The 14,573-nt window shown below is 36.6% G+C and overlaps 1 protein-coding gene across 1 annotated transcript in view; it reads left to right on the top strand.

Annotated features, from left to right (window-relative positions):
* Positions 1–7,267: 7,267 nt before the first annotated feature.
* The window catches only part of VPS45 (vacuolar protein sorting 45 homolog), a 74,026-nt gene continuing 66,720 nt past the window's right edge, over positions 7,268–14,573 (top strand). Inside the window, exons 1-3 of the mRNA XM_051992777.1 lie at positions 7,268–7,473; positions 9,786–9,920; positions 10,254–10,314. Of these exons, the coding sequence (XP_051848737.1) occupies positions 7,381–7,473; positions 9,786–9,920; positions 10,254–10,314 (289 nt within the window). The 5' untranslated portion in view covers positions 7,268–7,380. The remainder of the gene's footprint in view (positions 7,474–9,785; positions 9,921–10,253; positions 10,315–14,573) is intronic.

Here is a 14,573-nt window from a genome sequence, read left to right as displayed (position 1 = left end):
AGACTTGCCTATAGTTACAGTTAGGGGTTGGACCCCAGAATCAAAAGCAACTCTTCTATAACTGTTCTCAAGTTTAATATTTTAAGGTTGATATTTATAAAAAACTGCTCAGTCATTTTAAAGAATATTTACACCAGGTTGGGCATGTCAATAATCCTTGCTGGAGGAAAGGTGATAGATAGTATGAGTTTGGAAGTTTTGAGTTGCACTAGGTCTAAAGCCCATCAGATGTCCATGTCCATATCAAATCTGGAACCAAAATAGTTAGCCACAGGGAGAATGGAGCTATCAGACTACCAAATTAGAGGTGAACCAATGCAGTTTGGAAATTGTCAAAGTTTTCCCCAGGCAGATTAGTAAGAGCTACTGTGTATCCAGCCCAAGAGAAAACCCCATCTCAAAAAAAAAAAAAAAAAAAAAAAATCCCACAAAAGTAAACATGTGAATGTAAGGTAAAACTTACTTTTCATATTCTTCTTTCTTTAATGCCCAATCTAGGTAGAAAAGATTACTATTCACTAATTTGCTTAATAGAATTCAATGAAAGAATAGCCAGAGCATGTTATACTTAGTGTATATAATATAAATAGTCACACAGGAGTTCATCAAATGCTTGTTGAAAAAAAAGCCAATCAGTGAGAAAAGAAAAAGGAAAGAAAGTGGACTATCAAAAACTATCTACACTAATGGTTAGTTTTTTTTTTCTTTGTAGTCCATGTGACAAAGTAAAAAATAAAACAAGACCATCTATCTCATATGCTATGTGTTACCACCAAAAATAAAGTCTTTCTCTGCTTCATTCTCGATTACCTGAAAATGCTATTTCATGATGCAAGCAGTGGGACAGGAAAAAAATTAGGGCACGCAGGCCAGAGCCATACATTTCTATTTAAAATGGGGATGGGGAATGTCCAAAGTGATGTCCTTCAATGAAACTTTAAATTTGATTCCTCATCCTCTAAAGAAACTTTTATTGTCTTGGTGTAGAACAATGGATGATGCTTTTCTAGCCCCACCCCTAAATACTAATGGTGGGAACAGAATCACTCCACCTAAAACTGTTAATGAATTTTGGCCAATAAAATCACTTAGGGGGCAGCTAGATGGTAGAACACTAGCCCTGAAGTCAGGAGGACCCGAGTTCAATTCTGGCTATAAGATACTTAAGACTTACTAGCTGTGTAATCATGGGCAAATCACTTAACCCCAATTGCCTTGCAGAAAAAGAAAAAAAAAATGCACTAGTATCTCAATAAAATCACTTAAACCCTACCCTTATCTCACTCATTATCACCTCATCCACATACCAGTTCATTAGACTGCCCTGCAAGGTAATCCACAGTCCACCCTTGACTCAAATTTGTTCAAAATATGTCATATCAAAGATTGCACCAAATCATCTGACTCATCTGCATTTCAAAGCCAACTAAACAAAATAAATTAGCAACATGTTTTTTCTAAATTTCCTTTCATCTGCTCTTCTGTGAACTATCTAATTGATCTGTGTTGTACAGTTCTATAAAAAAATAAAATAAAGAAATCAAAAGCATTTAAGTCCTTACTACATGCTATATTATGTTAGATGCAGTAGATCTAAAGATCAAGACAAGAAGCATTTGCTAATCAACTACTACATGCCAAGTAGTATGCTGGAAATACCAAAAAAAAAAAAAAAAAAAAGACAGCCCCTGTTCTCATAGAGCTCATAGTCTAATGAGGAGACAACATGCAAAAAATAATGTGCAAAGAGGTGTAATGTTGATCTGTTTCACTCAAGGGCTGAGATTGGGAAGGGAAGCAAATGAGGTCAAGTACAAGGGCAATGGCCCGTCAACATGCTGATGAGTGAGCTGTCACAGTGGGGACAAAGGAGAGAGGCAAAGGGAGAAGTAAAATTATAGTTTAAGGTCTATAAAGGAAATATCTATATATTAAGCAAACAAAAGCATTTCATAAAAGCACTCTTTTATCCTTTTAGTCACTTTTCTTTATCATTCTACCTTTCCCTCATGCCTCACTTCCTAAACAACTCTTTGGTCCTCATTTTGACCTTTGATCTCTCTATTCCTCTGTAGTTTCTTAGATCATTACTCCTTATTTCTTTCCTTCCTTCCCTTCTCAATACTGTAATTAACCAATCCGGAATGTGCCTCAATCAAACCGAGTTGTTTAAAGATCTTGCATTCAAAGACCAAGGCCTCAAACTACATTTGGGCCATCTCCATTTGTCCTGATCTATATCTGGCCACTGGCCCTAGATGGCTCCAGAGGGGAAAAGGGAGGCAGGTAACCTTGCACAGCCCTCTCTCATTTAAATCCAATTCACTTGAAACTCACAGCATCACCTCCCTGTATTCATAGTCCTCTTCCAGGACAAAGGACAAACAACAATAGTATTACTCAATTCAACTGTCCATTGTTCACTATCCTGGAATCTATCATCTTATCGTGCTCATTTCTTGCCAATTCTCTCTTCTGAATTGCTCCACCAATGGCCTGCCAGCTCCTTCTCATTTGCTAAATAGAGCTGGAGAAAATCACAAAATTATGAGGGTCAGGTCAACTTTGCAACAAGACGATTTTTCCTCATTTTCCCAATACGTCTCAGTTTCAATAAAAACTATTCCAAACCTTCTCCTCTTCACCCACTCAACTGACAAATTGCCACTTATCTCGTACTTAACTGTTTTCAAGATCGCTTGACAGTATTCTACCCCAACTTCCTCCAATCTCTGACCAGCTAAGACTGGTAGGCCAGGCAAGGCCGAGAATACAATTCCCCTTTATCTCTGCCTCACAGTTTTTTCCCTTCAAGACATAGTTTAAGTACCACCTTGTACACAAAGCCTTCCTTGATTTCAAAAGCTAGTCCTCTTCCAAAATTTGAATATAATCTTATACTTATTTAATCTATACACATTTATTCTGACAGAACTATCCTTGATAGTAGGGATTGTTTCATTTTAAGGGTCTTTGTATAATCTAGGACTTAGTAGATCCTTAATGAATAAGTGTTTATTGATTTGATTTATTCTATTGAATGGTATGATTCCTAATGTCAAGTCTTATCTTTCCAAGCTTCTCTCAAACAGTAAATTCTTCCACTGAACTTTTTGTAGATATCATAAATAAGAGATGTGGTCAAAATCTTCCTCTTATTATAGTGAATTAGCTTTCAGAAATCAGTTTAGGATACAATTATTCTAAGATATATCTAATCTTTTTAAAACTACATATTCAAACATTAAGACAAGGAAAATAATACTTCATTAATTTACAAAAGATTACAAATATAAATTAATGTTAAGATAAGTGATTATAGTAACTAAGAGATATTTTGTAACGGTTTGGACATGTATACTTATTTTGTATTTAATTTATATTTTAACATATTTAACATGTATTGGTCATCCTGCCATCTAGGGGAGGGGGTGGGGAGAAGGAGGTGAAAAATTTTAACAAAAGGTTTAGCAATTGTCAATGCTGTAAAATTATCCATGCATATAACTTGTAAATAAAAAGCTATTAATTTTTTTAAAAAGAGAGAGCTATTTTGAAATTAAAGTATACTAAAAGTAGCCACCTCTTGATACTTCCTATTAATTGGGACCAAAACGTGGCACAAAAATTCATTGTTCTGAAAGATTTATCCATTAATTTATATATCTACACCAATTATTTTTCTAGAGTTGCTCACAAAGAGAAAATTGATTAGCTTAAGTTTCACTTTGCTCTATTTCTGTACAGATTGGTTTTTTAAGAAAAGATTTAAGCAGAAGCAGAGAGAAAGGAACTGGGAGAATACATAAATAAATAGTTAACACTCGAGTAACCAAGAAATCGCTATATTATGTAATTCCAATGAGAAATATATAACTCATTTCAGATTACATACCCTTTGTCTTATATCGAAGCCTTGAGTTCTAGTGGAAAGAAAGATGATTTTGAATAAATACAAAATGGGTAATGGTATGTACTTTGGAAAAAATGAAAAAATGTTCAAGTAACCATGTTCTAATTAATTTATATGCATGATATTTACAAGTCTAAAGGAAAAATACAAATATAAGTACCGCATTTTTTAACTTCCTGTTTTCTGTCCTTAAAGCATCAATTTCTTGGACCTAGTGAAAAAAAAAAAACTTTCAGATAACTACATTGTCAATTTTTGTTACGATGTAATGATACATAAATGTAGCTAACAATTTTTCAACTGTCTAAAAGTATTGTCTAAATTATTCCAAAATCTAGTTGACTTTGTTAATTTATTTTGAAAAGGAACAATCAAGTCTAAAGGCAAGATGAAGTATATTTTATTTACAAAACAATTAACCCTGAGTTTATTTTGAATGAATCACAAGTCAACCTCTGTTTGCCTCTCTTCAACTGTAAAATGGGAATAATAGTAGCATCTACCTCTCAGGGTTTCTCTAAAATGAGTTAATAGTTGTAAAAAGTGCTTAGCACAGTGCCCAATATATAGTGGATATGATATAAATGCTTATTTCTTTCCTTCTCCCTTTGCTCCAACTTTAACATTAATATCAGTCCTATTAGAGAAAGTATTGGTAATTTTTTTAAATTGCTAATAAAAGGTTTTAAAATGAATTACAAATTTCCTTTAGGTGAAGAATGGGCTGACAAAGTTGGAGACCATGACAGCATTCTCTGAACTGGTAATAATTATAACTTTCACTAGAACATTTAAGGTCTATCATATAAAAATTGTCACTGAGGTCAATGGTCATTTCATGGAAAATTTTAAGGCACTTTCCCCACCCCCACAAAACTTTATAATTAACTGAATTATAACTATAAGGACACTTAATTACTTACAGACTGGCTGCTATCTAAAAAAGTACAAATTTCATGAACAAGTCTCTTTCTCTGTTCCTTGTTCTTTCTACAAATTAAAAAAATCAGAATAATTTTATATATTATAGTATAGGATAAATTTCATGGAAGAAAAAAATCTAGCACTGGAGGTGGTCAGTCTTCACTTACAAGATTTGCAGGCGTGTTTCATTTTTCATCAACATAGGTTCACTGTTTTCTATAATACATGAATATTTGATATTAAACACATTTTAATCTACTCTGAGCAGACCTTTCCCAATTATTTTGTTTTAATCTAATATTCTTTTAAACATCTCGCTATAGATTTTTCTTAATCTTCTAAGACATTTCAAAAAGCAAAATTTGGTTTTGTTTTTGATGGACACAGAGAAAAATCAAAGAGGAAAAAAATCTGCTAATAATTCTGCAGGCTTTGAGTTGTACCAGTTCTGTGATATTCTTAAGGGGTTTCCGATTTCCCTAAAGGATGTTCTAATGGTTTAATGGATGGTAATAAAAGTTTCAGTGAAAGAATTTACAATTTGAAGAGTCTTAAATACAATAAAACCTTATAATATAAGGAATGGAATTTGCTTAAATTAACATTAACTGCTACTTCTGCCATCCTGTTAATGTTCAATTCTTCACTTGATATATTTCATACAAGTGTTCACGGTCACAAAATACTATATATAAAACCACTTAATTTGCACGTGAAAGACTATAATACACATCTGGGGGAAATACTTTTTTTGTTTGTTTTTTGCCTGTGTTTGATTTCACACTTCATCTTAATCAAATGCAGCAAGGACAAACATTTACCCTCTTTTTCAAGAAATGGCATGGTGAAGAGGAGACCTGGAGGTACAAACACAGAAATGCATACATTTAGCCTCTGGGCACTAGAAGATTTGTTTCCATTGCAAAGTTTCCCTGTTAATAAATAATTCAAAATATGTGAGATTCCCCTTCCGTTCTAGGAGCTAAAAAAAAAAAAAAAAAAAAAAAAAAATCCCTTCTGGCCCTCCCGGTATGCAGAGTACCCCCACCCATTTCGGACCCGATTAACTCCCTTTCCTTCCAGCGCATACGGGACGTAGGTTCCTCCAGTCTCCCCTCAGCCCGACTGCCGTTGGGGGCGTAGGGTACGGAATTCAAATCCTAACCGGCCTCTGCACCTGGGCGAAGGCAGCGCGTGGCTCGGCTCCGCTCAAGGCCGAGACCCCTCACTGGCTCGCGCGACCCTCCTTCACGGAAGCCCGAGAGGGTCTCAAATAGTTGGGGTCCCGGCCCCCGAATCCTGCGCGCAGGCGCCACCCCTGAGCCCCTGTCTGAAAGCTAGGAACTGACTCAACCCCGCCCCTTGTAGAGGATGTCTCTCTCTAGTCCCGCCTCCCGAATCATCTGGTTGGACGTCCCCGCCCCGCAACTCCGCCTCCAGTTGCCCGCTACCAGTTCAGTAGTCCTAGTCCCAGCCTCGCTCGCAGTCTGGTTGCTAGGGTCTCGGCCCCGCCCCCTATCGTAGAGCTCGATCTTTGCTCCGCCCCTCGTAAACTAGCTTCCTAGCCCCGCCTTTAAGCACTAAAGCTCGATTTAAGCTCCGCCCTCACTCTGTAGCTCACATCCCAGCCACGCCCTCGAGTCTACTGCTTTTCTTAAAGACTGTGCCGGAACCTGAGCCATTAGGCAGTTCGCCCCTTGGGCTCCTACCTGTTTGAAGTTCATCACTTCCCTAGCTCTGTTATCTGCATCCGCCGTGAGAACGAGCTTTCACTCAGTTTTTTTCAGAAGGCACCTAATCTCTTTAAACAGGTCTATCAAATAGGAAATTAGGCCTCAAAACATAGTGATTGTGCCCGAGGAGTAGAAAGCATCAAAAGTCCAACCCTCTCCCCTAAACAGTTTTAGGGGCCCACGGTGTCTATTATCAATCATGGGATTATCAATTAGAGGGATATTAATTAGAGGGAAGGCACTAGCATCGTTGTGACCATATGTGGGAATTTCTTGGCAGAGATACTGGAGTGCTGTCGCATTTCTTTTTCAGCTCATTTTACAGATGAGGAACTGAGGCAAACTGGGTTAAGTGATTTGCCCAATATCACACAGTCTGAGGCCGAATTTGAATTCGGAAAGAGTTTTCCTACTGCTTTAGCCACTTAGCTTGCTGCGGCTAGACCCTCTTAAACGTAGTAAGCCGCCAGCATCCTTCCCTATCTTTAGCTTGGAGAAAAGCCACAAAGTATAGACAAAAGAATGAATGGGAGGGGAGGCAGGGGGAGAGAAAGGCCTTAAAATGGATCAGGAAAAAGTATAGGTTTCTCGAGAGCACATAATTCAATGGGTTAAGCAGGATAAATCAGGATGGCGGATCAGCGGCCGGCATAAGACTACAATTCCCAGAAGCCTTCGAGGTTGGTCACACTCCCGGAAGCGAAAACCCTAGCCGTGGAGGAAGGCGACCCTGCCAAATAAACAGACCGGCTCTTTGCTTTTGTAGGGGGGTGGGGAGAGGACTGCTGTGCGAAAATCTCTCTTGCCAACATGAACGTAGTTTTTGCCGTGAAGCAGTACATTTCCAAAATGATAGAAGACAGTGGACCCAGCATGAAAGTACTTCTTATGGATAAGGAGACGGTGAGTTTGGTTTTGGTTCCTGGCCCGCCCCCTTTTCCTCCTGGCTCTTCCTGATGGTGAGAATTTGGTATTTTGTTTAGTGTGTATTGTCAGTAAGCATTTATAACCGCCTTTTGTGTGCCAAGCACTGGGCTAAGTGCTGAGGATATGAAGAAAAAAAGTAAAAGAAAGCCCCGGCCCTCAAGGAGCTTACAGTCTAATGGGGAACGACGTGAAAACGCTGGTGTACGACTGATGTGTATGGAATTATATGTAGACACAAACACGTACATATACATATATTTCAGATTACCTCCAATTTACCATGTTGCATATGATAGATATGTCTATGTAAATATTTCTACATATTATCTATTAACATATGTGTCGTGTATATATACATGTATGTTGTATATGTGTGTATTATATACTTATGCATATATTATCAGATAGCATATATATCCGATTATCTCCAGTTAACTTTATGTACATGTATATGTATGTGTGTATTAAATTTTATTATGTTTATTATCTAGACATTGTATATGTTATCTATACATGTGTATTATGAACACATGCATATATTATTATATGTGTCTATATCAGATTGCCTCCCATTAACCTGTATGTTGGTTCATATAAATTGAAAGTAATCTTAGAGGGAAGACACTAGCATTGAGGGGGATTCAGAAAGGCTAGGATTTTAATTCTGTAAATTGGGTTGCCCACCCAATGGATTTCCAATTAAATGAATCTAGTTCCTTTCTAGGAAGCAGTTTAATGTGACAAGGAAATCTATGACTTAACTAACCAGTTGCACAGTCCTGATAGACATGCTTAGATGTGAACAGGTATGAAACATGAGTGCTGATGAAGGAATTAAAAAACATTGACTGCCCACTGCGTGCTAGGCACTGTGCTAAGAGCTGAGTCCTTGCCCTTGAAGAGCCTTTATTTTAACTGTTGGGAAAGACAAGGTACCTGTCTACAAGACTGTGGTGGCCAGACAAGAAAGTTAGGAAAGGAGTTAGAATCCATAGGAAATGCACTTGGCATGAACTTTCAGGATTTGAATTGAGTAATATCCTGAGTCAGACATTGGAAAGGGGTGGAGGAAAATGTAAAGGGTCTTCCAAGTTATAGTGAAGATAGTTTATTCCCACATCACCTATCAAAATAACTCAGCTCCAGGAAAGGAGTTCCAAACATGGATTCTAAAAGTCAGGTGCTAGGTACTGAAAATGGATGAGGCAGATGGCATAGGTAAATGATAAGATAGGAAGGAACGCTCCTTTAGTTTTCATTCAGACTTTTCTGATTGTAACTTTGGAGATTCACCCAAGTTTACAGATTATTGTTCCTTCTTCCTGTGCTTTTAAAATGCAAATTAAACCTGTCTTTTTTACTTGAGATATGTAGTACATTGAAATCAGGTTGGATTGGAGTCTGGAGAAGCCTTGTTTCAAGTCCCAACTAACCCTCTTTTTAACAATGAGCAAGCCACTTAACTTCCCTGAATCTCAGTGTCCTAACCTGTAAAATGGAGAAAGTAATAATTACCTCACAGGATTTTCTTGTAAATGAGTAATAATGTATGTTAAGTGCTTATTTGGGGGGAAAGCTTTGAAGTAATATATAATTTCAGTTTTTGTTACCATGGCAGAAAGTGTTATTTGAAATTCAAGTGTAAATAAATATAAACAGAGACCGTGTTTTTCTGCTCTAATATTGTGCTGGTCCAAGATGGAATGTCTGTGGTTGACTTTGTCCTCAGTTTATATACTCTATTACAATTACATCATTACAGTATACTGAGTATAAACCAATCATTATATTACTAGGGAGCCATTATTTGTTGTAAGATTAAATCAATCATACTGAATTAGAGAACCCACATGCTAAATTAGATAACCACTGTCTTATCAATTCTACTGATTTAACATCTTGTTGTAAGAATCCTTGTTTCAAGTACATTTCTCTAGCATTCTGGCCTATTACATCTTCTTACATACTTCTTGTAAAAACCTGCCCATACTCCAAAAATGTTGACACTGTCATCTTATCTATGTTTGATATATATGTATATTTTGTCTGCTCCAATAAAATGTAACCTTCTTGAGGGTAGAGACTTTTCATTTTTTTCTTTATATCTTCAACACCATAGTGGTTGTCTGGCACAAATTTAAGACTTAATAAATGCTTGTTGATTGATAAATTTGATGTACGTAAAATTCCCAATTAAGTGGTAATAAAGAAAGAAATGATTCTGTAGTAAAATTGACGTTTGTCATTCTGTAGTAGTATAATCTTGGTTTATTCTTTTTTATGTCTAGACTGGTATAGTAAGTATGGTGTACACACAGTCAGAGATTCTTCAGAAGGAAGTGTATCTTTTTGAACGGATTGATTCTCTGAATCGAGAGACCATGAAACACCTAAAAGCCATTTGTTTTCTTCGACCTACAAAGGTACTTTATACACTCAGGGTATGCCCAGATTCATGCACTTTTTTGTATTCAGGTCTGAATAGTACAAAGAACATAAGTAGGAATCAAGGTAAATTTGGGTTGTTACTATTTGAGGTGTTCTATCATCATTCTGGCTTCTAACATCTAAAATTTTAGTCTTAAAAAACCTCCACATCTTTTTTTCCCCATGTTACAAAATCCCTTTTCCTATTTCTCATTGCATTTCATATTACCCTAGACACACAGTAAAGTCTTAATGAATAATTGAATGAGCTAATTAATGGGTTATCATTATTTATTTACTGAAGTCTTTAACATTGTTTTTTTGAAAAGGAAAATGTGGATTACCTAATTCAGGAGCTCCGAAGACCGAAATATAGTGTGTATTTTATTTGTAAGTATTTTCTTTTTATTACATTTAGTTCTGTGCAAGCTAATTTTCTTGTTAAACATACCTTGTCTTACTATAGATTAAGGGATCATAGAAACATATTATTATATTCTTGGTTTTCTTTTTTATTGCATTATATTCAAGTATTGAAAGTTCCTAAGAGAGAGCTGAATGTAATTATCATAAGTTTTTGAAATTTAAGAAAATGTAATATCAGAAATAAGTTTTTCTTTGCTTTTTAAGACAATTTTCAATTTCATGTGAGTGGTCACATTTTATGCTGATGATCAGAAAGATATCCCTATTTTGCTTTTATAAGCTAAGACATAGAAGTCCTTCTATTATTGTGAGAGAGTAGAAAAAAAGTGCAGCAAAATATAGGGCAAGTTTTTTCATATCCTGTTTTGCCCTTTTGCTTCATTCAACAAACTTTTGTTACTAGTTGATCGTATGACAGGCACTGTGCTAAGCTTCTAGGTCTATAGAGTTGGAGTTGTTTGGATAAATAGTTTTGTTAGTTTCCTTCAGAACTCATCCCATATGCTCCATTCGAGGCCTTTTCTGGTTCTTACACCTCTTGTCTCAAGTGTCTCTTTGGCCCATAAAATATAGATAGATAGATAGATAGATGGATGAAGGTTTTTTTTGGTGGTGGGGGGTAGGGGTGGGATTTGCTGTTGTTTGGTATTGAGAAATATCATAGGGAAAAAAGCCCATATTGAATGACTTTGTCTGCTAGGCTAAAACTAATTTCTGTTCCCTGTGTACCAGGAATTATAAATTTATCATCACACATATCATAAGAGCCTAACACTGAGCAATTCTTAGATTTGAATATAAGTTAGAATTGTTATCTAGGATTTATATGGATTCTGCTGTCTTCACAGGACTATCTGTAGTGGGGATATTTTTTGCTATTAAGGTATATCTGAGGTAGGGGTTAGAATACCAGTTCTAGAATAAGGATAATTTAAATTCAAATCCTGCTTCAGACATTAGCATTGTAACTTTGGGTCTTCAAAAACAAAACAAAATAAAAGATTTTTAGGAGTTATGATTATTGCAAAATAAATAACTATGATATAGTTTTTATTTACTTGGGAAATTTGAGAGTCCATGAGCTCTTGTTTCTGATTCTCAGCTCAGAGTTTCTGAGGAAGAAGTAGTCCTTCTTGCAAAGGCTTAACCCTTCCACCTCTGCTCTTGAGTCCATCCTTCCTCAGCTCCTCTGAAATCCTGGCCTCTTATCCACAGAATTCTTACCTGTATTTCCCTTCATATAAACTTCCACTTGACATTGCCAAAGCCAAAGTTTTGCTCTTTTAATTTTTCTTCCTTCCATGATAAACAAGCAAAAAATGTTCTACATTTATTACTTCTACTTGCTTACCTCTCCTTCCTTCCCCAACATTTGCATTTTAATTTTCTACTCGACTGAAATGGCTTTCTTCAGTATTTCTAATGGTCTCACAACTGCTAAATCTGATCACTTTTTTTTTTTTTAGTCCCAATCCTACTTGATTTCTCTGTGACTTGATAAAATGTTTTTTTTTTTTAATTTTTATTTAATAATTACTTTATATTGACAGAATCCATGCCAGGGTAATTTTTTTTTTTTTTTACAACATTATCCTTTGCACTCGTTTCTGTTCCAATTTTTTTCCCCTCCCTCCCTCCACCCCCTCCCCTAGATGGCAAACAGTCCTTTATATGTTGGATATGTTGCAGTATATCCTAGATACAATATATGTTTGCAGAACCGAACAGTTCTCTTGTTGCATAGGGAGAATTGGATTCAGAAGGTATAAATATCCCGGGAAGGACTTGATAAAATGTTAAACCTTCTCCCGAATACTTTTTCTTCTCTTGGTTTCCAAGACACTTTTCTCTCCTGGGTCTCTTTCTCTGTCTTACTAGTCCTCTGTCTCCTTTGTTCAATCACAATCCACCTCTCTAACCATGTGCATTCTCTAAAGGGATGTTCTATACCCTCTTCACTTTCCTCTTTCCCTTGTCAGCACCAAAGGATTTAATTACTATCTCTCTCAAGATAAATCTGTATATCCAGCCCCCTTTTTTAAAGCTTCAGTTCCAAAAACCATTAATATCTCAAACTCAGCATGTCCAAAAATCATGGGACTTACAATTTTCTTTAATTCAAGTTTCCCTTCTAGTTCAGGCCCTGGTCAGTATCAAGACCACTAAAATAACCTGAATTGTTATCTCCATAATCTCCACTTCTGCAATGTGTCTGCCTCAGAACTGGCAAGTTAACATTTCCAAATTGGAAGACTGACCACTCAGAAATCTTCAGTGTCTCCCTGTTATCTCTCAGGTAACAACCTGAAATTTATAAGTAAACTAGAAGACTGATGCAGAACAAAGAAAGCAGAAACAGGAGAACAGTTAGGAAGTGGTGTAAGCAAAGCCAGTATCAGACAGAGAGGTATAACTGCCATGACCAAACAGTCCAGTGGGACAGATGATAGACCATCCCTCCCTTTTCTTCTTTGAAAGATGTGAGCTCTGTATGTGTAATTGGACACAGTGGCCCTGGTTGGTTTTGCTTTGGTACAAGAGGGGTTTCCATGTTAGCCTTGGACTGCACTTATCAGGAAATGGCTATGGTATTGTTTTTCTTTTTTTTTTTTAATTTTAATATCTTTTTATTGATAGAACGCATGCCAGGGTAATTTTTTACAGCATTATCCCTTGCATTCATTTCTGTTCCGATTTTTCCCCTTCCTCCTTCCACCCCTTCCCCCAGATGGCAAGCAGTCCTTTACATGTTGAATAGGTTACAGTATATCCTGGATACAATATATTTGTGCAGAACCGGACAGTTTTCTTGTTGTACAGGGAGAATTGAATTCAGAAGGTATAAATAACCCGGGAAGAAAAACAAAAATGCAAGCAGTTTATATTCATTTCCCAGTGTTCTTTCTCCGGGTGTAGCTGCTTCTGTCCATCTTTGATCAATTAAGGCTCTCTTTATTGAAGAGATCCACTTTATGGTATTGTTTTTCAAAAGCCATCAGTAAATCTTTTTGTAAAGACCCCTTCACAGTCTTACCTACTTTTCCATATGTGTATATATGTTGTTATAATTACGTAACTCTCTCCATTGGCTCTCTGTACCACCCCTATTTTCTTTTTCTTCAGACCCAACAGCCCACCTCCCATCTCTTTGTCTATTTGGCTTTTCTTACCTTTTGTCCTTAGAATCCTTTATCTTTTATAATTCAGATGGTGCCCACACACAGACTCTCTGCACCTCAGCCCCATTAGTGCTAGGTTTCTTCTCTAATTATTTTACATTTACTTATCTATGTACCTGTTGTATCTCCTCAAGTAGAATTAGCTCCTTGAAAGCAAGTGGTTGTCTTTGTACCCCTATCCCCAGCACAGTACTAGATACATCTGGTAGGCACTTGATAAGGTTGAACTGAATTACATCTTCTTGCCTCTAGATGTCATGGTTGATCTGTACAATTGGAGGAAAGGATTGTAGGGGACCCAGTTCAAAAGGAGAAGAATAAAATGGGACCCTTCAGAAAGCTCTGTTCCACCTGTTTTCAAGCTTAATAATTTGGGATGTTAGAACAATATTAGGAGCTTTAGAGACCTCAGTTATTTGGCCCCCAGCCTACAGTTTAACAGCTATATACCTGCACATTATTATTAAAAATAAAATCTTGTTTGCTTAAAGTAAATCATCCAGAAGAACAGCCGCAAACTTACCAACCATATGCTGTCCTCCCATAGATTCTCAGGCTGTTCAGTTCAGGATTTAGTAGACATTTCCCTCCCTGATGGTGCACACACAGTGTGCAGCTATTCTCTGGACCTCTTAACACATAAGCTATGTGTAATAGAACCGTTCATTTGCTTTGTCTCTTGGCTGTAAGCCTCTGCTTTGAGGCCAAGAATTGAATGGATCTTGAGAGGAACTTCCCCTTTTTCCTTTAGGGAGAGTTCTTTCACGCTTGAGTTGAGACAGATATGGGCTGTAAATCTAATATTTATTTTGCTGTGTTTAGAGTTGGTCTTACCTTCTTGTTTCAATTCTGTGGGTTTGTCTGATTTGGGCTGAATATATGAGCAAGAAGCAGGCCTGCTTATTTTTTCAATACTTAGCACATTGTTGGTTAATAGCCATTAAAAGATCACCTTTGTTAAATTTAATGTGAGGCAGTCTCACCCAACATTTTATTGGCCCAAAGTCTATCATTATCTTATCATTTTGAAATATTTTAAAAAGA

This window comes from Antechinus flavipes, chromosome 4 (genome assembly GCF_016432865.1).
Source record: "Antechinus flavipes isolate AdamAnt ecotype Samford, QLD, Australia chromosome 4, AdamAnt_v2, whole genome shotgun sequence".
Lineage (NCBI taxonomy): Eukaryota > Metazoa > Chordata > Mammalia > Dasyuromorphia > Dasyuridae > Antechinus > Antechinus flavipes.
The sequence above is the reverse complement of the archived record's forward strand: the minus strand, read 5'-3'. Positions and strand labels throughout refer to the sequence as shown.